Source organism: Piliocolobus tephrosceles, chromosome 6 (assembly GCF_002776525.5).
Source record: "Piliocolobus tephrosceles isolate RC106 chromosome 6, ASM277652v3, whole genome shotgun sequence".
NCBI classification, from domain to species: Eukaryota; Metazoa; Chordata; class Mammalia; order Primates; family Cercopithecidae; genus Piliocolobus; species Piliocolobus tephrosceles.
The window spans coordinates 151464740-151489108 of NC_045439.1; the positions used below are offsets into that span (position 1 = coordinate 151464740).

The 24369-nt window shown below is 37.3% G+C and overlaps 1 protein-coding gene across 5 annotated transcripts in view; it reads right to left on the minus strand.

Annotated features, from left to right (window-relative positions):
- Positions 1–24369, minus strand: part of C6H15orf41 (chromosome 6 C15orf41 homolog) — a 230905-nt gene that overhangs the window by 52313 nt on the left and 154223 nt on the right. For 2 of the 5 annotated variants that reach the window (XM_023230246.1, XM_023230245.1), the window contains exon 11: positions 20383–20494. The exons of 2 other annotated variants lie outside the window; for them this stretch is intronic. In XM_023230246.1, coding sequence (XP_023086014.1) covers positions 20488–20494 — 7 coding nt within the window. In that variant the 3' untranslated portion in view covers positions 20383–20487. Of the gene's footprint in view, positions 1–10093; positions 10400–20382; positions 20495–24369 lie in introns of those variants that run through there. One more of the 5 variants, XM_023230242.1, reaches the window with a different exon arrangement.

Here is a 24369-nt window from a genome sequence, read left to right on the forward strand (position 1 = left end):
TTTTGTTTATTCTTCAACAGGCTAGCAACTGCAACTCACACCATCTTTCCATTCCTGGGCCTCCATAACCCTAACCATTATTCCCACGATGTAAAAGACAGCATGAATTTAAGGTGACAAAGCTCTGGTTGGTAGATGTGAAATACGTGACGAGAACAGGACTCTCTGAGTACTGCACAGCCATTATGAAGTAACTGACCTATATGAAACTGCTACCATGGTTCACAAATTTATTGTCAGGTTCCAGCCTCTAGCTGTTCTCTGATTGTTCTAAATACTTGACAAACTGAAGCCTTTTCACTTTCCGTTGAAATTGCCTCATCTCCCTGTCAGAGCGCCATGGGGGACTCCATTACTTTTCTGACTTCTCTCCCCTCCTGACAAGTCATTTAGCTGGCTTCTTGTTGTGAAGGCTGTCCATGTCAAATTAGCCAGGGCCCCTATTGTCCTTATTACCACTCGAAAAGCCATCATGAGTAATGCTACGGGGTCCCTCAGTTGTCATCATTTGTCAGAAAGAAAGGGAGTGTGGTTACATATAGCTGACAGGTAATTTCAGTGTCTACAATTACCCCAATTAGTCTTGTCATAAACAATTCGATAAATGCACACCAATACAAACAGATAAACACACCAAGGTCTCTCACTATTAATGCTGTGTAATGGGTAAATCAGTGATATGATGCTATATTTTATTTATTTTTTTTAAACTATCCTCAGCTGTGCGCTGGCACTTGCTACCTGGTCAGCACAAATTGTACTATCTACTTTCATTAGCTCATCACCACAAGGAAATTTGAAAGGCTGTGACAAAATTCATTTAGAGAGAGAAGGAAAGGGCAGAGTTATAACACCTGCTTTAGGCAAGGATACAACAAAGGTTTTCTTTTTGTCAGTTCTAAGCAACTATGGGCTTTAAAGTTCACTATTTCGTGTTAAAACACCAACATATAAAATGTGAGAGAAACAGGGAGTCGAAAAATGATCTCCACACTGCAATTAGAAATATGATTTGGAAAAAAAACTACTGCCAAATGTGCCAGTCAGCAACCATATATTTTAAAACAAGATTGTGGGCTGGTAATTTCACATTTAAGATGATCACAGTGCTCTTCAACTAAGGATTTCCCCCTCCCTTTTTAAAACTGTGCCTTAAAACCATATAAACCAACAAAGCTCACCATGTTCAGTGTCAAACTTATTTATCTACTCCAGTGCTCATAGGAATTTGATGAATAAAGGCATCAAAGCTTCTCCTTGCTGGACTCAGCACAGAGGTGATAAAGACCTGGTAAATGTGGCACACTGGTTCTCTCCCATCTTCTTGAAATACCAGGGAATGAACCTGTTTTAACACAACACCCTCTAGGAGCACTCTTCAGTTACACTCTGTATTCAACCCTGAATGAAGCGCCCTTACGTTCGCTCTTGTGATCCACATAAATAAAGGCTCAAGATTCAACATCTGTAGCGTCCACTGCACCCTGTCTGTTTGCTGACCGCAATCTTAAGTGATGGCTGAAAAACCCAACACGAGGATATTGTTGTAGGAAATTGCTCTTGGCAACTATTTGTTCAAGCTCAAGATTTTTTTTTTTTTTTAAACCAACACTAAGAACCCACCAGAAAATAGGACAGGTCTCCCTAATGAGTAATCTATTTTAGCACAGTCTTGTCTAGGCATGACAGTTTACTGAGAGGCTTGAAAAACTCGTAATTACCAGTGTTACAGGGCAATTAATGTATATTACACTGCACTACTCATGGCAGCAACTGTCATTTTCTCAATAAAAATGAGTACTCTTCAGCTAAAGGTGACATTAATTGGGACTTTAATGGCTATGCAGAGGAGCTGAAGCCAAATATGAACAAAACAGCGATTCAATGAGCGACTTCAGAAACGAGAAAATTGTACTAAAATGAGATTAATTGCTGTTTAGAAAAAGGAAAGAACCTAAAAAGCTATTAAATTGCAGGGTTTGGGTGCCCGGGTGATGGCTGTGATGTTAATCTTGCATTCTCACAGCAGGCAAATATTCACTAAATTCAGAGCCTTTTGACAGCAGGAAAAATCATGTATGCTTAACTTCAATCCATCAAAAATATATTTCAGCTTTTATCAGTGTTCTAAATACTTCTGCAATTTCAAAAATTACTGCTCCATTCCTTGGCTGTCATCATGCAAATGTGAACACTGTCAATATTGCTATGAAAAATTTCCCAGCTTCAAAAGGCCTACTTCAGTGATAAAGAAAGAAAAACGTGAAGATTAGAATTGCAAAACACACACTACTAATATAACAGAAATCAAACAATAAGAATTTAATGTTTAAGTTGTGGAAACTGCTAAAATAGAAAATGATGGGGTGGGCCTTTTTTGGGTAGAAAAAATCAAAGAAAAATAATTCTGAAATTCTTTCAAGGCATGTAACTTTACGCTTAATTAATCATCACCAATAATTAGGACAGAATTTTGCAGCTTGACTTCAGGTACTATAATTGTTAATACTGTTCTCTAGTTTCTAAAGCCCTTTTTATCCTTGCTTCTACATTCTTTAAAAACAATTATATAATTGTTTTTCTTTACGGCCTTTTCAAATATCATGATGACTGTATATACAAAACATAGCACTTAAACTTTGACATGTAAGGGGGATAAACATATTTGATAACTCTGAAGTTATATACTCTGTTACTTGACTTTTTTTTTTTTTTTAAAGAGAGACCATCAACTTAGTATTTTTGTGAAAGAGGGAGTTTTCAAAAGAGTTATATTATGGACAGAAATGTAGCATTCACAATAGCTGCCCCACAAAAAGATTAGGCCTGACTTTTGAATACTGTGCACTTTCCTACTGCATAAGCAATTCTGTTTGTTCTGCATTTTAATATTTAAACAGCCTTCTCATCTACAGTTTAGGTCAGGGCTTAAGACACATTAACAACCATATAATTCTGGACATACTCAAGAACCACATCCACTAAATGACAGGGGGTAGTGAAATAGTGTACTTTCCATCTTCAAATCAATGACAAGCCCTGTCTATTCTAAAAATCCAGAAATACAAATCACCTGACCTCCATTATGAAGACTGGTTATTGGCCACTTGTCTGCCAGAATATACTTATAGGGCCACTGTGGGAGAAGAGGAAGGAATGGAGAGAGAAGCACATGCAAACCCATGCATAAGTCTGTCCTCAACAGCAGGATGCTCTAAGTTTTATCTTCTAGCTGTTTTATTCACTATAAGCACGCTTTCTTATGTTTTGAATCCAAGCTTGGGTGTAATCATCTTTGTAAAACAAGTTGCTTTCAGGGTCCAGCATTTCCCCAGTATTACCTGCTCCTCCTCTTCTTCCAATTTTCCCTTTTCTTGTATCTAGACTTTTATGTTAACAGCACAATTCTTCCCCAAGAGTCTAACAAATGTTCTTTTTAGTCCTTTTTTGGGGGGTGAAAAGGGGCTTTTGTTATTCATTGTGCCATTTCAAAAACCAAGCTTCTCTTATACCTCAAAAACAGCTTTATTTTAAAGACAAAAAATTCACCAAGCTCCCCCTAAAAGTCTTTTCAGGCAGAGTCCTTAGAGAAGACAGGTGCCTTTGGCTAAATTATCTCCACTGACAAACCATTCACAGAAATTTGCTTTTTTTTTTTAATAAAAAAGTACATGTCAATAGTTTGATTCCATTTTGTCTATGCAAATACCATTGATAAAAATTTCAATGGAAGTTTTCAGGGAGTGGAAGAGTTCCAAGCTAGGTATTGAAATGGGACTCAGGAATAGGATACTAATTCACCAAACTTGCCAAGAATGATCTAACCCGGTAGCCATACAAAGGCAACTGCAAACCATCTACATGATCCCAGATAATCCCTTATACTGTATCTCTAGGATCTCATCTCCATTCTGCAGTTTACTGTGAGAGGCTCCATTTGGGGCTCCAGGTTTCCCATTTGCAAAATGGGAGCAACTTTGTCATGCTAAATTTGCTGCCTGTGAACTAGCGCAGAGCACTTGGCAGACACCACCAGCTCCAGGAATGTTAACGATTGGAATAAACCTTTAGGAGAGTTCCTGAAATGAATGTATTTGATACTGTTGTTCAATTGCTGAAATTCTTTACCCCTCACAGTTGCCACAGTGGTGCTATGAGAAAAGGTGATCACACTGAATCATGCGAAAGGCTTGCACAGAAAAGCAGGAGGCGTTGCTCTTTCAGCAAAGGCTGAAATTCCATTTTTAACCTCATTATTATTTTGCACAAATATCATACGTCTCTCTTCCAAAATACTATTTAATGGTTTAAACTTCTTATTCAGGCCTCTCCTAAGATTGAAACATACCACAATGCCCATCAGTCTCGCAATTGACAGACCGTGTTTAAGCTGGGAATAGTGACAAGTTACAGGGACTTTTAAAAAAAAATCAATTCCAGGAGATTAGTAAGATGCGTTTTTAGATACATACCCTCAGAACATTATAAACTCAGTGAGAAGCCAAACTGGAATATCTCAAGTTTGGAAGATGAACAATATTTTGATGTGCCAAGGCTAATACATTATATGTTTCGAGTCTTACTATTAAGACCTGTAGCAACTGTTTTAAGAGATGAGTAGAAATGAAACAAATGGTAAATGTTTATTCAGTCACACAGTTCTGAAAGAAAACAACTGTTAATTTGCATTAGCTTGGGATCACTTAGCAGACTGCCTTTTAAGAGCTCTCACCTCTCAGCAGCCCATAAAACAGGAAGCTTTCATTCACATCCCTTGTACCTGCTCCAGCAATACAATATTTCATTTACATTCATTTTCCACTCACCACCAATATTCAACAAACTAAAAGTCACTTCAAAACAGATAGCATTCTTTGTCATTGGGAGGAGAAAGTCAACAGACCAAACATCTGAGAGTCAATGCAGACAGATGCAGGATCATCTACTTCACCTTCTGATATACAAAGTTCTGGAAAGATAAACTTGAGGTATGTTTTGAGTCATCAATTAAACATTTTATTTAATATATCTTTGGCATAACCAGGACAGTTATCCTGCATAAATAAAAGTTTAGTGCCCTATATTCGTAGGCAACAGAATCTAAGCTATTTAAATGAAAGTAAATCGTTCTTATGCGTCAACTTTTATTTCAAGTTCTGGGTACATGTACAGGATGTTCAGGTTTGTTACACAGGTAAATGTGTGCCACGGTGGTTTGCTGCACCTGTCGACCCATCACCTAAGTATTAAGCCCAGCATCCATTAGCTATTCTTCCTGATGCTCTCCCTCCACTGCATCCCCAACAGGCCCCAGTGTGTGTTGTTCCCCCACCCATGTGTCTATGTGTTTCTGTTGTTCAGCTCCCACTTATAAGCGACAACATGCAGTGTTTGGTTTTCTGTTCCTGCGTTAGTTTGCTGAGCATAACGGCTTCCAGCTCCATCCATGACCCTGCAGAGGACATGACCTTGTTCCTTTTAATGGCTGCATACTATTCCATGGTGCATATGTACCATATTTCCTTTATTCAGTGTATCATTGATGGGCATTTGGGTTGATTCCATGTCTTTGCTATTGTGAATAGTGCTGCAATGAACATATGCATGTATGTATCTTTATAACAGAATGATTAACATTCCTTTGGTTGTATGCCCAGTAATAAGATAATTGGGCCAGTGATAAGATTGCTGGGTCAAATGTTATTTCTACTTCTAGATCTTTGAGTAATCGCCACACTGTACAGTCTTCCACAATGGTTGCAAATAGCAATTTTTTTTTTTTTTTTTGGTATTTTTAGTAGGGATGGGGTCTCACCATGTTGCCCAGGCTGGTCTCAAGTTCCTGGCCTCAAGCAATCCACACACCTTGGCCTCCTAAAGTGCTGGGATTATACGTGTGAGCTGCTGTGCCTGGCTCTCAAATTAACTTTAGAACCTTCCACCTAGGCAACACTAGGTGCTTTTAGAACATTGTTTTCAGGAATACCCAGGAATTTCCATGGCATTAAGAGATGAATTAAATCTCTTCTCAACCACATGTATGCCTATTTTAACTCTATTAGTGCCATATATATATATGTGTGTGTGTGTGTATATATATATTAAAAGCACATATGCATGCCTTTATCAATAAAAATAGAAGGAATGAAGTTCTTGGTAAAAGCAAACATAAAGAACACTTAGTCAAGTAGTAAAAATATTCATGTTGTGGATATTGATCTAAAATTTAAAATACCTAAATCAATCAGACTGGGTTTCCCTTACCCAGTACCATCTAAATGTTGGGTTGTTCACTTATTTTAATGTTTCAAGACAAAAATATAAAAAATAAAAGGGGAGGTTTTGGCATTTCATATTAGCAAAAAGACAGATGCTTTTTCTTGTCCTACCTGTAATTTTGTTTGCTTTTTTACGTTTGAGTTGTTCACCCAGCTCGCCCCACACCTCCACCTGCTGATCTCCATGGCTTTTCCTAATACGTTTTGTAGGTCTTCATCTCCCTTTTCAGCAGTTGAGTTATAAGGTTGGCCTCTTTTATAATTATAGTATAACTATGTCTTAAAAAGTTTTGGAACTGGCAATTCAGTGAGTTAAAATTGGAAGATATTTTTCAATTGGCCAAACAGCTAATTCTTAAAACTGCCTTACTTGGAATGAGGGCGGCTGGATCGAAACAGGTCTGCTCCCACAGACTGAGCTCAGGCCACTGCCTCAGTGCTCCGTCCTGTTGTACGTTAAGCATTGAGCTATCAGGAACATCACCCTCCACCCCACACGTCACAGACTGTAAGCACCTTGAGGGAAGGAATCAAACCCATCCTTGGATGCCTGGTACACAGTAAATGCTGCAATCCCGGCTCTGACACTAATGGATTAATATTGGACAAGTCACTTTTATCTTTCTGAGCCTTTGCTTTCCTATCCATTAAGATGCTTTCAGTTTCCTAGAGGAGTTGTTAGGCTCAAACAAAATAATGAATGTGGAGGTGCTGTATAAATGCAATGGATTACTACAGCTGTTGTTAATAATTAGCATTTGGATTTATAGAATAAAATTGCACTGTTTCATGGGACGAATGAAGGAGTTTCCTAATGGTCTCAACCGTGTTTTGCCATAAGGAACATATAAAAAGGTAGTTCCCTAAGAATTCTAAGATGACAGTCATAGCCACATAGGTTTTTTGGTTTGGGTTTGTTTCTTCTTCCCGTCTCCTGTGCCCCCACCACACCACCATCACAAACCAACACACAAATCTTTTCTAGGCTCTGGATGCTCCTCAGGAAGAAGTGAAGTGCTCAGGTGACTGGGTCTGGAGTTTCATACAAAGGCATTTTCATTATGGCAACACAATGCATTTGCAGAAGGTATCCTGGCTCTGCTAAAAGGCAGGATTCTGCCGAGGTGGCCAAGAGGTCAGGAGGATCTAATCGGTGCCCTGTCCTCCATCTCCAGCACCAGTGCCTTTTACTTCTCAGACTCACTGCTCCTTCATAACCTGTGTCCTCCCTTCACTCAGTGGCCTGGTGAAAATAACATAGATAGGAGAAAATCAGCGTGAAAAATGAACACTTGGACAGGCAGGCCACCTCTCTATGGTTGTTTGGGAGCTACTAAGCTGGCCTTGACAAAAACACAGATGTGCTTTTTTGTTTTTGCTTTTTAAAAGAAGAACCACTGTCCAATTATTGATGCAATAGCACCCCATTCCTGATGTTCAGACCAGACCTAGTAACAGACAGCCACTGAGTTCAGACTGAAGCGTGCCACAGACTTCTTAACACAGCATTTATCTAGTGTAGGATGAATAATTTCCACAGACAGTGGAATTATTTGAGAAATCTATAAAAATAATGAAAGTTCAGAAACCTTGGTGAGCTGAAGTGCTACGTGAGCCACATGTCTCCAGTTCTCTAAAGGACAAAAGGCACTGCAGGTGAATCCAGGACAGGGCATTATTTTTAAGTCACCAGAGCAATACAAACACACTGTTTGCTTTAGGTCATCTGGTTTGTCTTAATCACAAGCTAAAAATTCATTTATAATGCAGTATACAAATGCCATGTTTATATCAGTATCATATGCTGCTTGCTTGAAATCGTATACATTAAAATTAAGAACAGAAATCCAAGTTAATGGTCTAAGACAACCAATAACAAAACCACTAAATTCCAGTTGTCAAACACCATTTAATATGTATATTTCTGGGTTTTTTTGGAACAGTAATTATTAAAACTTAAAGCGATACGAGTGAGTGTTTATGACTTCCTATTGAAAAGCCCAACTTAAAGAGCATTCATTTCAGGTTGAAGAAAATCACGTGGCCGTCTCTGTGCGATGGCCTACTGACTTTATATCCTCTTGTCAAACCTCAGCAGTTTTATTTGTAGTGATACATGCTGGAGAAGGTTGGAGGTTAAAGTTGATAGGAGGGGCAACAGGAAAATCGACCAACTCCTTTCAAGAGATTACAACCTTTAGCATTTCGGGTCTGTCGGCAGTTTCTGCAAACTTTACAAGTCTGGTTGGTGCTGTTTTTAAAAAACTGATCCTCAAATCCGAAGTCACATGGATCTAGTAAATGGATTTTTGCTTTGAAATAATCACAAATGCTGAACGTACCCCCCAGCTGATGGCTGCACGGTTTTGTTTGTTTGCTTGTTTCTTTTTACTTTTTTGGTACTTAAATCTAAAATGGAAAAAATATCTGCTAACTTCTCAAGTATCTGAGATCTTGGAAAGTGAAATTACTAACTTGAATTCAGTATGTGGTTCCAAAAACAGGGAAGCGGCTGTTGTGAGGGAAAAGAAAAAAAAAGGAAAATAGAAAGGCCGGTGCTACAGGCAAACTTCGCTGGGCAAGGAGACAATTTGTTAATGCTCTGGTTTCTGTCCTGCAGAAGTGTTCAGATTCTTAGCAGGGTCACACTGAAAAGTGAGATATCTGGCGATGGCATCTATGCCACAGCACAGAATTATAACAAAGTCACAAACTAAGACCCAGCAATGACTGCGAAACATCTCATCCCACATCTATTGACCTCAACTTGGCACGCACTGGTTTACTTACAGACACTCTCCATCAAGTACTTCTAGTTACCTTTTGGCAAAATGTGTATTATGTGCCAGGCACTATGTATATCTAAGTTCACTCAATCCTTACAAGAATCCAAATTGTGCCCATTTTACAGATGAGTAGAAAAAAAGAGAGAGAAATTGAGAGATTTGCCCTGGGTCATACAGGAAGGGACCAAATGAGAACCAAAGTTATTCCCACTGCCATTCCCCAAGACCTGTGCCCTTTCTACTCAGCTACATTGCTTCTTGGGTTGTAGCTATTGAATAAATAACTTCTAGACGATTTCCCTTCATGGTTAAATTTTTAAAATCCTCCTTAGCTGATTTTAATGCAGAGTGTAGTGTTATGTAGCAGCAAGGGAACAAGACTCAGGGTGAAAAATCCTCAGGTCTTGTGTTAGGTCAGCATGTGGTTGGCTCAGGGTCTGATAATATTATTGGCTGCCACTAATTATTAAGAAAATGTTTTGGTATTCAAAGAGTTCTCTGTGTCAAAGTGGTAGATAGCAGTTATATAATACTAACTACTTGTGAAATTAAAACAATTCCTACCATAAATGTTAACTCAATTCATTTCTGTTTTTAAAGATTTTTCTCAACCCACTGATTAGTGTTCAACATTGAGTGACTTAAATCTCCCTGGGCCTCGGTTTCCTCACTCATGAAATTAGATTATATCTATGAGAGATCTTGGCTGGCTCTAAAAAGACTGTAAGTCTGTGATTTTTTTAAAGAAAACTTCTGCTTAATTCTAATGAATAAAGCTTTTCAAGGAAATAAAGACACTTACCTTTATGAATGAAAGTTAAGAAGAGAAACACAGCTTTGAGAAAAGTTCACTTATAAAAAAGAGCATGGAATAAATGAAAACTCTAGGCCAACTGAAGCTGTGCAACAGCCGTCTCTTTTTTGGGAGCCCTTTTTTGCAACTGCACATAAATGCTTTAAAAATAAATTTACTTGGGAATGACCTGAAAGGCAAATTATTTTGACACCCAGAAATGTTTGTTACAAGTATTACGGGAACTATCAACTTTTATTTAGAGAGATAATATAACACACATTTTGCAAACATTGCTATTCATTGTTTAAGATGAGGAAACACATGCTGGTTGAAACTTTTTTTCTTTTAAAGCACTAACTGCTAAGAAATTTCCAACAATTTGAAAATGTTTTTGTTATTTACAAACACATTTCATCAAGATTCCTGGTAGAAAATGTTTCCTCACCCCTGTAATTCCAGCACTTTGGGAGGCTGAGGCAGAAGAATCGCTGAGCCCAGGAGTTCCACACCAGCCTGAGCAACATTGTGAGATCCCATCTCTAAAAAAATACAAGAATTATCTGGGCATGGTGTCATGCACCTGCAGTCCCAGCTACTTGGGAGACTGAGGTGGGAGGGTCACTTGAGCCTGGAAGAGGGGGACACCAATGCTGCAGTGAGCCATGGTCCTGGTCAACAGAGTGAGACCTTGTCTCAAAAAAAAAGACATGTTTCCAACTTTTAGTGATACTTTGTTTTCTTTTACTCACAAAGTAGCAGTGTGCGTGTGGGGAACCATGTATTTATACATGATATGCATATATATGTATGATATGCAGGTAACAGATAGTTTTGTTTTTGTTTTTGAAATAGATGAAGCATTAAAACAAAGAACACAGCACACCAGAACTCCGAAGCACTCAGTTCAAGTCCTGGTGTAAATAAGTTGGACACTAAACAATGCAAATGATTTAAATGGTACTGAATATTAGGAATTTATTCCTATCATAAATACCTTTCTTTCCAACCTAAATTTAACAGAAGAGGACAACACATGTCCTTAATACACCATATATGTTTTCTCCATTTCCACGTATCTACTTTTGTTCCTTCTCTATTTTGCACTTGTATTGCAGCAATAATTTCCCACTTGGCCTCCTTTCCCCAGTCTCTCTACTATTTCCACTCCCCAATACAGACAAACAAAACAAACTTCCAAAAACAGAGAGCCCCACAAACCAAGCACCTCTAATTGGTCTTCTACATGGTAGCTTAATAATACTGCTAAATATCAAATGAATTATGTTAGCAGTTTGCTCAACAAAACCATCAGCGCTGCCCCAGAGACACTGAGGTCTGTGGTGTCGCACAAAGCTTTTCTTTACCTGGATTCTGTTCCTTATGCTCTAATTGTACTAAAAACTGTTTTTTTAATATATATATTTCTGTGTCCTATGATTTGAACAATTTTTCATAAGTAATATTCTTTTTTTTTTTTTTTTTGGAGACGGCGTCTCACTCTGTCACCCAGGCTGGAGTGCAATAGCATGATCTCGGCTCACTGCAACCTCTGCCTCCCTGGTTCAAGTGATTCTCCTGCTTCAGCATCCCTAGTAGCTGGGATTATAGGCGTCCACCCCCACGCCTGGCTAATTTTTGTATTTTTAGTAGAGACAGGGTTTCACCATGCTGACCAGGCTTGTCTTGAACTCCTGACTTCAGGTGATTCACCCACCTCGGCCTCCCAAAGTGCTGAGATTACAGGCGTGAGCCATTGCACGTGGACTCATAAGTAATATTCTTAAATGAGTTAGTTTAAGTGATATGAATCAATTCTATGTTTACACCCTAAGAGTATCTAAAAATACGTTCATATTTATTGATAGATGCATAAAATCAATATCAATAACAATAATATTATAGGTGAGGAAGAAAACTAGACAACAATTGTTTTGAAAGTTCAACAGACTTATCATTTAGAGCTCTCTACAGTGAACCATGCATATTTTTGGAAAGTAACAGTTGTTTAAAATAACAACGAGGCCAGAATTATTCAGAATGTAATATATACCAAAGTTAAACAAATGGTTTATTTAAAAATATATAGTAAGTTCATTCTGGCCAGCATCATGTCTTTAAAAGTTCAGTACTTATCACAGAGTCAAAATGTAATGAAAAATAATGACAAATTTCCTTATCTTTTATAGGATCCTGGGATGAAAACAAATGAAGTGTTTAACTTAATATAAATATTTTAATGGTAAAAATGAATCACAGCTCTACAAATGCTTGGAAAAGTGCAATTTTTTTCCCCTTCAGTTTTATTATAATCTATCAGAAACCTCTGATGTTTAAACTGTATGTATAACCCTGGCTGGGTTTCCATTAAGATCCATTTATCATAATCTGCTCATACATATACTCTAAAGTATACAGACAATACGAACATCACCACTTATTCACCCTTTCTGCTTACTGGCTTATGGATGTATACAAAAGTGGTTGCAAATGATGATATTACAGGTACTCAGCTGCTTCTGGGATGCAGAAAGCTAGACATGGCAGTATTCAGGTCAATGGCCACGTATCAGAAAAACTTCATGCTACAGAGATGTCCTATAGCCAAAAAATTCGATGTCTCAAATTACACATGGGCTAATCAGAGCTGTGCACAAAACAGCAGTACAGCTGAAGGCCATTTTCAAAGTTATCGTCTGAGTTTGATGTGCAGAGGGGGTCTGATTCAATTTGGTGAAATGAAATTCAACTCAAACATTTACTGATACTTATTTTATCACAGCTGGTTGGAAAAACCTTCCCTGATCACTTTATCATGATTTGAAAACAATGTATTCATTCATTTACTTGTTTATTTTCTGTCTTGCTCATCACAGTATGAGATCCCTAAGGACAGGGCCCACATCTGTCTTGTTCATTTCTGCATTCCTGGTTCCCAGAATGGTGAACATAGTAGGTGCTCAATAGGTACCTACTTAATGAGTGAAGATATTACCCTTGCTCTCAAGGAATTTATGTGAATCTGGTACGCTGGACAGGGCAATCAGACTACCCTGAGGGAGACCTAGATACCAGGATGCAGCTAGAGAGATATTCAGACCCAATAATCCTCTGGCTTCTTAATGAACGTAAAACAGATGCTAATGTGGCTGGTTGACATTTGCTTCCCTATGGAGAAACCAGGATAACCAACGGGGCTGTGCGTAGGGACCACAGGCCTGGGGGAAGTACTCAGTAGTCTGTTGCTGTCTCCACTGAGGCAGATGTTACTCTGAAGAGCTTGCAAGGAAAGTGGGCCATTTTCCGCTATGTCCCCTCATTGCAGAATTCCTCTGTACAAATATCAGAATAGAGTGACAAAGACTAATTTTTCCCATTAAATGGAAAGACAGAAAAAAATGTTTGCAAAGTCAATCATCTGGTGATGGATTTCATGAAGGTCTAGTAAATTTCAGGGAACTAGAAAACCAAAATTTTCAGAGACATTTTATGAAAAAAAAAAATGTCTTTAGAATGAAGAATAAAATGCTTAAGTCAATGGGTTTACAGACAGCCTCGTGTTTTTTTGGTTTTATTTTGTTTTTTTGAGACAAGGTCTCCCTCTGTTGCCAGGCTGGAGGCAGTGGCATGATCATGATTTACTGCAGCCTCGACCTCCAGGGCTCAAGCGATCCTCTCACTTCAGCCTCCCAAGTAGCCAGGACCACAGATGCATATCACCATGCTCAGTTAATGTTATTATTTGTAGAGATGGGGTCTCACTATGTTGCCCAGGCTAGTCTCAAACTCCTGGGCTCAAGCATCTTTCCTGCCTCAGCCTCCCAAAGGGCTAGAATTACAGGTGTGAGCCACCATGCCCGGCCCCATGAGCCACTGTGCCTGGTCCATAAAAATTTTGATATTCAGCATGATTTGAAGAATTAGGAGATGTGGCCACAGTGGGCCCATTATATCTCAGCCACATGAGCTGAGACTGAGTGGGGCTGTTTCACGTAGAAGTACTACCACCTCTCAGCGTCACCACGGTCTCCACTCCTCTCTGGTGTCTGTCTGGTCCCTGTATCATCTCGGATCTAAGCTGATGTCATTTGGGCTTTTCAGTTATGACAGGTATGGTTAGTTAGGATGCCCAAGCATATTTACCATCTCCTCTTAGGTAGCTTAAAAGTGGTACTCTCCACCCACCACCACATCTGCCTCACTCATATCCCACCACTGATTTGATTATTGTCCACACAAGAGATTCCAAGAGGGCATTCCAAAGGCGACACAGGTATTAGATGCAAAAAGGGATCCTTTATCAAGTAAGTTTAAGAAATATAGGGTTAAACAATGATAAACATGTTTCCTTGACACAGAATTTCTCAGAGCCTTTAATATTCTAATGTAGTAGGCAACATTTTCCAAAATTATTCAACCACCCAACTTTTGTTTGGAAAGCATTTTCAACAAACCATATTCAGTGAAACTTTAACCCAAGCAAGTCCTTTTCTCATACAAAATAAATTTGCTGTTTTTGCTAAGTAATGTGGATTCCTGTAGTAAATATGACATTTTAGATACATATTCAGAGTTTTAAAAAATAAAACTTTGTATATTTCATTCAGAATATTAATTTTTCAATGTTTTTGGATGTGATATGTGCAGAGATGGCCAACACTATAGATCTTTTAAATTCAATAACATGGTTTTTGTATAATTTTCAGTAATCAAAACAGTAATAGGATAATGCATACTTATTTTCAGTTGGATCCAAGATGTCATCTCATGCTTTACTTTAAACTTGCTAACATTTGGAATATTTGCATAATTAATTTTGAAGTTTGATACTTGCCAGTAATGGTTAAAGTACGTGTCACAGTGTGCATTTCCTATAAATGGTTTTATAAGTATATTGAAACACCATCTGCAAACATACTGATAACATATAAAACAATATCAATAATTTTTCTTTAAGTTGGTATTATTTCTCTCAGAAATTGCAGTGGGCTTCCCAGTAAAACCAAAGCAAGGGAGAAAGGGGACAGCTGTCTTTTCTTTGTTTTTTGTTTTGTTTTGTATTTAGAGACAGGGTTTCACTCTATTGCCTAGGATTCAGTACAGGGCTACCATCACCGTTCACTGTATGCTCAAACTCCTGGGCTTAAGGGATCTTTCCACCTCAGCCTCCCAACTAGCTGGAACTACAGGCACATGCCACTGTATCTGGCTTTTTAAATTTGTCTTTTTGTTGAAACAGGGTCTTGCTATGTTGCCCAGCTGGTCTCAAACCCCTGGCCTCAATTCATCTTCCCACCCTGGCCTCCCAAAGTGTTGGGATTGTAGGCGTGAGCCATTGCACCCAGCCTTGTTTTCTTCAAACTGCAAAACTCAAAGACTGATGATTGTTTATTTTCCTTGGCATATATATTAGATTTGTGACATTCCTTCCAAGTCTAGGAAACTTTGGGAACATCAAATGTTGTAACATAAGCAGTTTGTGCTATTAACATTGGTACATGATATTTACATTTTAAAAACACATTATGTCTATTCAAAATAAACCATTCATTTATTTAACAAAGATTTATTAAGAGCCTATTATATGCCAGGCACGGTTTTAGTCCTAGTGATACAGGGGTAAACAAAAGAGACAAAAATCCCTGTCCTTGTGAAACTTTTATTCTAGTGGGGCAAACAAAAATGAGGGATATTATAGATCATGTCAGAAGGTAAGGATTATGGAGAAACATGAACAAAAAGGAAAGCTGTAGGCTGTTAGGGAGGGTCAGATTAGGTCTGAGAAGGTGGTGATGTGTCTGACTTTGTACAGTGAGCTGCGTATGTACCTGAGGACAGTGCTTCATGTAAGAGGGAGTCAGCACAAAAGGCCAGGGGCAACAATGTACTTGACAAGTTTGAGGAAGAGCAAAGAGGCCAGAATGGCTGTTGCAGAGTGGGTAAGTGGGGAGCGTGTGGCAGGAGATGAGGTCAGAACAGTAAGTGGGGCAGAACTATCTAGGGCCATGAAGGCTGATTTTGGCTCTTACTCTGGGTCATAGGGAACCACTGCAAGAAGTGGCACGTGGGGCAGAGAAACAAGGATTCCAAGGTAGTTCATCTAAGCAAATGGAAAGATAGAACTGTCAAAACTGAGATGGGAAAAACACTTAAGGACATCTGGAATTCAGATATGGCTACGGTGAATTTGACATATCTGCCATATATTCAAGCAGAGGTGTTGAATGGGCAGCTGGATATATGGGTCCTGAAGTTCAGGGAGAGGTTCAGTATCGACACATAGCTTTGGGAAGCATTAGCACACAGATGGTATAAAACTAGATGAAATCATCAAGCAAAAAAATAGAGAAGAGGATGAAATGTTGAGCTCTGGGACACTCCAACATAAAGGGAACAGTTAGAAGAGAAGGAAGCAGGAATGGAGATTGAGAGGGAATGGCTACTAAGATTGGGAGAAAACCAAAAGGTGTGGTACTCTATAAACCAAACAAAGTCAAGTTTCAAGGAGCCATCAGTAAGCCCTGTCAAATGTTGTGGGCAGGTCAAGTAAAGGTGAGTTCTGACCTGGTGATTTTGGTCATAAATATAGTCTTGAACAATATTATCTTTATTAATAAGTATGAGTTTATGTGACAATCTAGGACACCCTATGTACCTCCCACACCCTGATGTCTTTTCTAAACACAAAGCAGCTCTAGGCATTTCCTTATATATGAGCATTCTTATTTAGGTTAAATTACTTTGCATTCTTGGGATACAACCAACTGATTAAGTGATTGTCCTCTGACTCACAAGCAGCCTAAGCTTGCCCGACAGCCGGTACAGTGATCTGATCCCATAACTGCCTAATAAAAATGAAGAGTCATTAACTGGATAGTAACTAGCTGGGTAGTAACTAATTGACCCAGACTATTAGTGAGACAGGATGTGAGAGACAGAGAAAAGGGAGCTAGCAGAAGTCAGCTGTCCACAAAAGCCTCATAATTCTTGAGGTAGTACTCCATGTAGTCCCTGTCACAGCAATGGCACACACAAATGAAACCTCCTGGTCTAGTTCTTTATCATTTCACATTATGGTGGCACACTCTGGCAACATGCAGGTTAGTTAATATTTTTCAAATGCTCCTAACATAACTTTAGCCTCAAATGCAATATTTGTTAGCTAAAGTCTAGATTCTAGATGAGTCACTTCATTTGAATAATTTAGCAGAAGGGGAGGTCAGACATAAAAGGCAAAAATAAGAACGATCCAGGCATTGGAACCTGCAGGAGCAAAGGCATGCAAAAGGGCAGTGTGAAGCTTTTTTTTTTTTTTTTTTTTTGAGACCGGGCACACTCTGTTGCCTAGCCTGGAGTGCAGTGGTGCAATCTCAGCTCACTGCAACCTTTGCCTCCCAGGTTCAAGCAACTCTTCTGCCTCAGCCTCCCAAGTAGCTGGGACTACAGGCGCATGCCACCATGCCTAGCTAATTTTTGTATTTTTAGTAGAGATGGGGCTTCAACATGTTGGCCAGGCTGGTCTTGAACTCCTGACCTGAGGTGATCTGCTCACCTCGGCCTCCCAAAGTGCTGGGATTACAGGCATGACTCACCGTGCCCGGCCAGTGTGAAGCATTTTTTAATGATTAAAAACGGTGTGAGGCATATTTGTTTGGCTAGAAGTAGGGAAGTGTATGGAGTAACATCTTGGGATATGGCTGGAAAGGAGGTCAGACTGTGGAAGACCTTAAATATAAGACAAGGGGCCTGACTTTCCTCTGCAGGTAATGGACAGCCATTATTTACTAAGATTTTACAGAGGTCTGGATGGGTAATACTGCTAGAACATTAACAGCAGAGAGCCCTGAAATAACTCAGCATCCCAGGCACTCAACAATGGCAGGTCTAAGTGAGTAGGCTTAAGGTTCTTCAGCCTTTCCATTAGGAATTAGAGAATGTTTATGCAATTGAGTAGGATGCAGGAGTATAACCAACTCATTATCAAAGCAGCATCTCATAGATACATGCCTATGTGGCTTGGAAACAAACATGGGAGAATGTCAAGTTCTTCCTTAATGGGTTGGGGAGTAGAAGCCACCAGCATGAAAGAATATCAAGATACTGGACAACAATAGGAAGAGGGGAGTAAGTCAGTAGCTGCAGGGTGTAAATCAAGGGAGATTTTCAAACCATGCAATTCTAGGGAAGAGGGAAAACTGAGGAAAGGAAGAAGTGTAATAAGAAGCCACCTTCATTTGAGACAAGTGGAGAGTATAAGCAAAAACAGGCCGGGCGCGGTGGCTCAAGCCTGTAATCCCAGCACTTTGGGAGGCCGAGACGGGCAGATCACGAGGTCAGGAGATCAAGACCATCCTGGCTAACACGGTGAAACGCCGTCTCTAGTAAAAAATACAAAAAAACTAGCCTGGCGAGGTGGTGGGCGCCTGTAGTCCCAGCCACTCAGGAGGGTGAGGCAGGAGAATGGGGTGAACCCGGGAGGCGGAGCTTGCAGTGAGCCGAGATCTGGCCACTGCACTCCAGCCTGGGCAACAGAGCGAGACTCTGTCTCAAAAAAAAAGAAAAGAAAAAAAAAAAAAAAAACAGAGACAGAAATGGGGGTGGTTTAAAGAAGTTATGTGAAGTTATGTGTGGGAGTTCTCTACCTTCTCAGAGAAGCCCTGAAGCAAGGTCTTGGGCTAAGAAGGTAGATAATGGGGACAGTTATGGCAACTGTTTAGGAGTAACCAAACAAAATTGCTTTCTTAGAAAAGTTAAATGAACTAATGGGCAGGATGCTACATATGCCTCCTTCATTAAGAGCTCTTAGCAACTAAATCCTATGACCAGATGGTAACTTTTTTCCCAAATATTTCCCTCTAAGCATCACAATTTTTAATTCTGTTCTGCAGCTGTGGACTTTGAAAGGATTGAACTGTATGATTAGCAAATGTTTGTTACTTACAAATGAATTAATATTAGGTGCTGGGAAATTAAACTCAAACATAATTAATCCCAAGTGGGAAAAAATGATTAAACAACACAATTATTAAAGTGTGTGGCAAGTATATATTAAGATCACATATATAAAGTTGATATGACAGAGGCATGATATAGAATCTTCACTTAATATATCTTACAGTCTACCAATTAGAAATAATGTGTATGAATACGCAAAGACCAACTTTAAATTTTAAAAGTACAATAAGACTATATATGGTTTTTAAATTTTAAAGTTGATCATATAGTATGTAAATATATGCACATATGTATGTCTTTGGTAATTTTAGTGATTTAGGAAATTAATCTCAAATAAAAATGATTTAAAATGGTTAAAAAGTATAAGTATACATTAAGATAAGCATATTTAAAATAATTGATATGATAGAATGATAACAGGGAAATCCTTACTTAAAATGTCTTAGTATAGTCTACCAATTAGAAATAATATGTGTATTACTATGCAAAGATCAACATTAAATTTTACAAGTACACTAAAACTATGTATCTCTGGTAATTTTAGTGATTAATGCTTTAATTAAGAGATGAGGTACATGCAGACATATGCAATAAACTGACATAATTCATCATATTGAAAGAATAGCATGATGAATGCATATGTATATTGTAAATTATACAACACACATGCAAATCATATACTCATTATCACACAGAGACATTATTTTTCCTACAGTCAAAATGCAACAAATCTTCAAGTATTATTCAATCTACTGAATGACTATTTAGGAACAAAGTAGTTTGCAGTATCTTTTGCAGAATAATAATTTAAGCTGAGAAACTCAAGTTAATGGAAATATAGAGCAGGCATTTTTAGTGGCTACATCCCTGTGTGAGCTAAACTGGAAACGAGTCCCTGTACTATGTATCTATTGTTCACTCGTGTCATTTTAAATGGAAGTCTAGACACTGGAGATTTTAATAAGGCCATTAAATACACTGCCAAATTAATCCTTATTTATTTATTTACATTGAACAGTGAATACATTGATCATTGACTAGTTAGAAAAATAGCAACACTGGCCCAGAAACAGTTTCTCAATGAAAGAGTAATTACTTAAAAACACAACCTTCTGAGATTGATTTGTTTTTGAATGAAGTGTCCTAAAACAAAGACAATTTAAACATGAATATATTTGGTGTCTGGAAATAGCCAGTAAATACTGATGTGTGTGTGCCTGGATGAGAGCAGACTGGCTTCCCAAATCCTGACATAGGCTAGGCAGGCTGAGTTGACGATGTAAGCTCTGAAGCTCTAGAAGAACAAGCTTGGGTTATTTATAAACAGCTACTTAGCACAGAGCCAGGTTAACCTTCTCTGCTGTAATTCAGCTTGGAGTATACTGCTAATTAAGCTTTAGGACTGAACTCACTGGAAAATAAATGAGCTTTTTAAAATATATATAAAAGTTAAAGTAACTAAGGGAGGAATGAAGTGCCTCTGGAATTCTTATACCTGACGACAGAGTACTAGCATTGTTCTAAGGATGAACAAAGTGTACATGAACATGTTAATTAAAACAAACAGCATATGCACTGACATTTCTGATCATTTTAAACTTTAATTGGGGTAAAAGGAGTTCTTTTAGGAGGGGAAGACTACTATAGATGTTCCTCCTTTATGGGGGAGATTGAATCACCATCTGTGAATGAAAAGAGTAGACCTTTTAACATGGTTACAGACTTCAATGCATTATAATTCTCACTCTTAAATCAAACCTAAAGAAAAATATTTATAAACTCCACTGTTGTATGAATCAAACATAATAGCTTCATGGATGACTTTTTCTCATCTAGGCTAAGAAGACAATACCCCTATTAATATATTAACATTATGAAATTTTATAACATTTTTAAGATTTCTTTGAAATGAAAAGTCTATTTTACTTTGTAATTAAATCTATTTCCTAGAAAGGTCTTTAAGGCCCTACAAAGTACCTTGCATGTTCTTATTGCTGACAGTTCTTGAAACCACGCTTGAATGCTTTCTTTATCCTTTGGTGAACAATTGAAAGATCATATGTGAAAAGACTGTGCCTTCTTTTTCTTGCTCTGCAATTAAGGCATTCTAATACATTTCCTCATAGTTGTTACAAGAGCAAACTGCTAAGATTCATAGATTGAGGCAATTCTGGTGCCTATGATTATATAAACACATATGATATGTGTTTTCCTAATCACAGATTTAAAAAATAACAACAAAACTCCTTCAAACAAAATGATTAATCTCTCGAAGGTTAGGTTGAAATGGTTCTTCTTGTATTGTCTTAATGTATGTATACAATTCACAAAAAGGAAAAAAAATACATTTGGTTAACTAACCTTTAATATAAGCTGGGGAAATGATAAATTCATATTAAGAACACATTTTCTCCAAATCAATGTATATTCTGAGAGTCTCAGATTTTCAGGTTTTCTTGTTGCTTAAAGATGAAAATACTGTATATATGCTTAAAGTGCCAAGTAAATGCAGGTTTTAAAAATCATACAAAAAAAATCAAGATTTTAATGTAAATGTATATATGTATATAAAATTTCTGAACAAAGATGCATCTAGAAATACATTTAGTTTAATATTTCTTAAGTTGGGAAACTATATCTGTAACTCAGGAAAATGCTTTGGTAAACAATGATAGAAAACAAAGCTTAAAATATAAGATTTATAAACCCCTAATTCATTTGCCAGAGATATAAGACTGAAATTATACATCAACAATCATTTTAAACAAAACAAATGATTTGTGCTACTACTTAGGAATTAACACTTTTCAGAGCACAAAGAAGTATGCTAATAGGTTTCTGTCATATTTTGAATAAATGTTCAGAATTTCTTACCCATTTTCTTTATTTAAAAAATACTGGGTTTGCTACTGGGTTAAAATGTTGTAAATGGATTTGGTGGTAGTCAATTAGATGATTTTTTGAATAAACTCTGGAGATTAAAAAAAGTTTAGGTTATATCTTATGACTTAAAAACTTATATTGGTGGTAAGAAAATACTAGAAAATATAGGATGTTATAATTTTGTATTTAAAATGCTACTTTTAGATAATTCCCCTAACTTTTTTTATTTTTTGCAAAAATTTCAATGTATACAAAGCAGAGAGACCCGCCACCTCAGATACCCATCTTCCAGACTCTATCTCCCTCTTTAAATGTTTCTCTATCAACTTATGTATTTATTTTGTTGAAATAGTTAAAGGAAATCTCAGACACCAACTCAGTCTACCCTTACATATTTTTGTATGTATCTCTTTTTCAAAAAAAGGACATTTTCTTTTTGACACAATTTCATACATAATGCAACAATGGCATTGTCATGCCTAGGAGAATTAACAATAATTTCTAGGTGTTAAGAATTCACAATAATTCATATTCAACTTTCAGTGACTATCTAAAAAGTGTGATTTTTTTTTTTTTGTAGTCTGTTTGATGGAATCAAGGTGCAACAAACAGGATCAACTGCATTTGGTTAGGATGTCTCTTAAGTTTTTTTCCTGGTACATACAGTTCCTCCCTTTCCTTGTAAATTTTTTTCATGCCTTTGTCTTGTTGAAGGAACTGTTCTGACTTCTTTTTAAATTGAATTTGGAATGTCACTGTTGAAGAAAGTGCAGCATTGGGCTGACAAAGTGAAACCTGCCAAACTTCTCAAATTTTATTTTTTGGCTATAGAGGGGCAGAGGAAGTCTGGCACACTTCTGCCTACTTCATGTTCTGAAAGATCTCCACGAAGCCCTTCAGCAAGCCTACCTGCCACATTAAGGAGTCTAAAACTGTGCTCATCATTTCTAAAATTTTGTTTTACAATACCGCTTTGACGTATTGCAGTTTGTAAAAGTTTTTATTTAATAGTGTTAAGATATTTATGCATGAACTGACATCAAATAAGCCAATAAATGTTTAGAAATTCCGAGTTTATAAATATCTTTCTTAGAATGTATAAGACATAATTAAGTGTTGTTTTCTAATGATCCTGGGAAAGAAATACAATTTGGCATGTCTCTTCACTTTAGCTTTTGCCCCCTTTTTTAGGGATCATTTAGCCAGACAGGCAGGTTTTCATTAAATTTAATTTGTGTGGAGCTAAAATATTAAGTTGAGTTATTAGGATGGTAAACCAAATGATGGTTCTGTCTTTTAACATCTTGTGGTGTGCACTTTTTAAGAGAGATATATAGAATATTCAGAGGATAACAAGATGCTGATGAAAATTACAAGTGTTAGAAAAGAGAAAATGAAACTTCAACATATCTTCATGGTATTTGTGTTGGATAAAAATGTAAATTAGCATATATAAGACTGGCTTAATCTTTCTTTGCAACAGCTTTAGCTAATAAAACTTCAAAAAGATCAGTGATGCAGTTTTTGAAAATCCTAAATATGAATGACTGTAAATGGAACCATATGAAGTGAATGACAGTAAAGTAATCGTAGATGAAATTACTAATTTCAAATGAAATACATTCAAAATGAAAAGGATGAAGGGCAATTAAGTACCTATTTTGACAATTCGAAGTGGTCAAGTTTTTTAAAGTATGACACAGGAACCTTAACCTATCTATATATGAGTGATAAATGAGGCATTTTGTGTCATTACATTCCCATAAATCACTTTCTTTAACTGCTGATGGCTTTTATCAGATCTAACCTTTTCAAGCTTCTATTAGAGTGCTAACATTTTCAACTTTGACACATGTGCAGTTTACAAATTCTGCAGCTGATTAACTCTGGACAGAAGCTCACTGGCATCATTGTCTTTAAGTTGGGTGAAAGCCTTAGGGTCTCGAAAACTCAGACACTTACATTACAGTACAAAAATCTCAATTAATGTAAGGGGTTGGGCTTTACAGTTGCCAGGTGTGTTTTCTTTTGGGAAACAAATATGAACAAGACTTCATTTTCTATGAAACAGGGGATCTAGGAAATACTAAAAATTAAAAAGAAATTAGAAGGGCAAGGCTGATAATAAGGGTTAATCATGTATTTTTTTCCCTTAAAATATATATATTTTTGGAACTCAAGAAATGTTATTCAAAAAAGGAGTGCTAAAGTTTAGTTTTGAAACAGTCAAAACAGAAAACCCAAGATTAATACATTTGTGGGGTGAGGGATATGACCTGAAATAAAATATAATTTAAGTGAGGCTTTTATACTGATGAAATCATTTTCATGATTTTTATGGAGAGATGTTAAATCAAACTAAAATACATAGTTTAACTTTCATGTAAATTCCCAACATTCTAAATTAACGGTTGTTTTGATTAATTCACCAGTCAATTCAGTTGAAAAAGAGATTGAACACTCTTACTCTGCCTACTTTTAAAACAGTTGCATTGAAATTATAAAGACAAATCACGTAGAAGGTAATGCCATTTCTGTTAAAAGTTACTTGTTAAAATACTAAATCTTCACAGGATACGTTTTATACAAAAAATTAGAATAAACCACTTATTACCAACATGAAACATTTACCACAAGAAACTCTAAAATTATCAAATTATATGTCTATTAATAG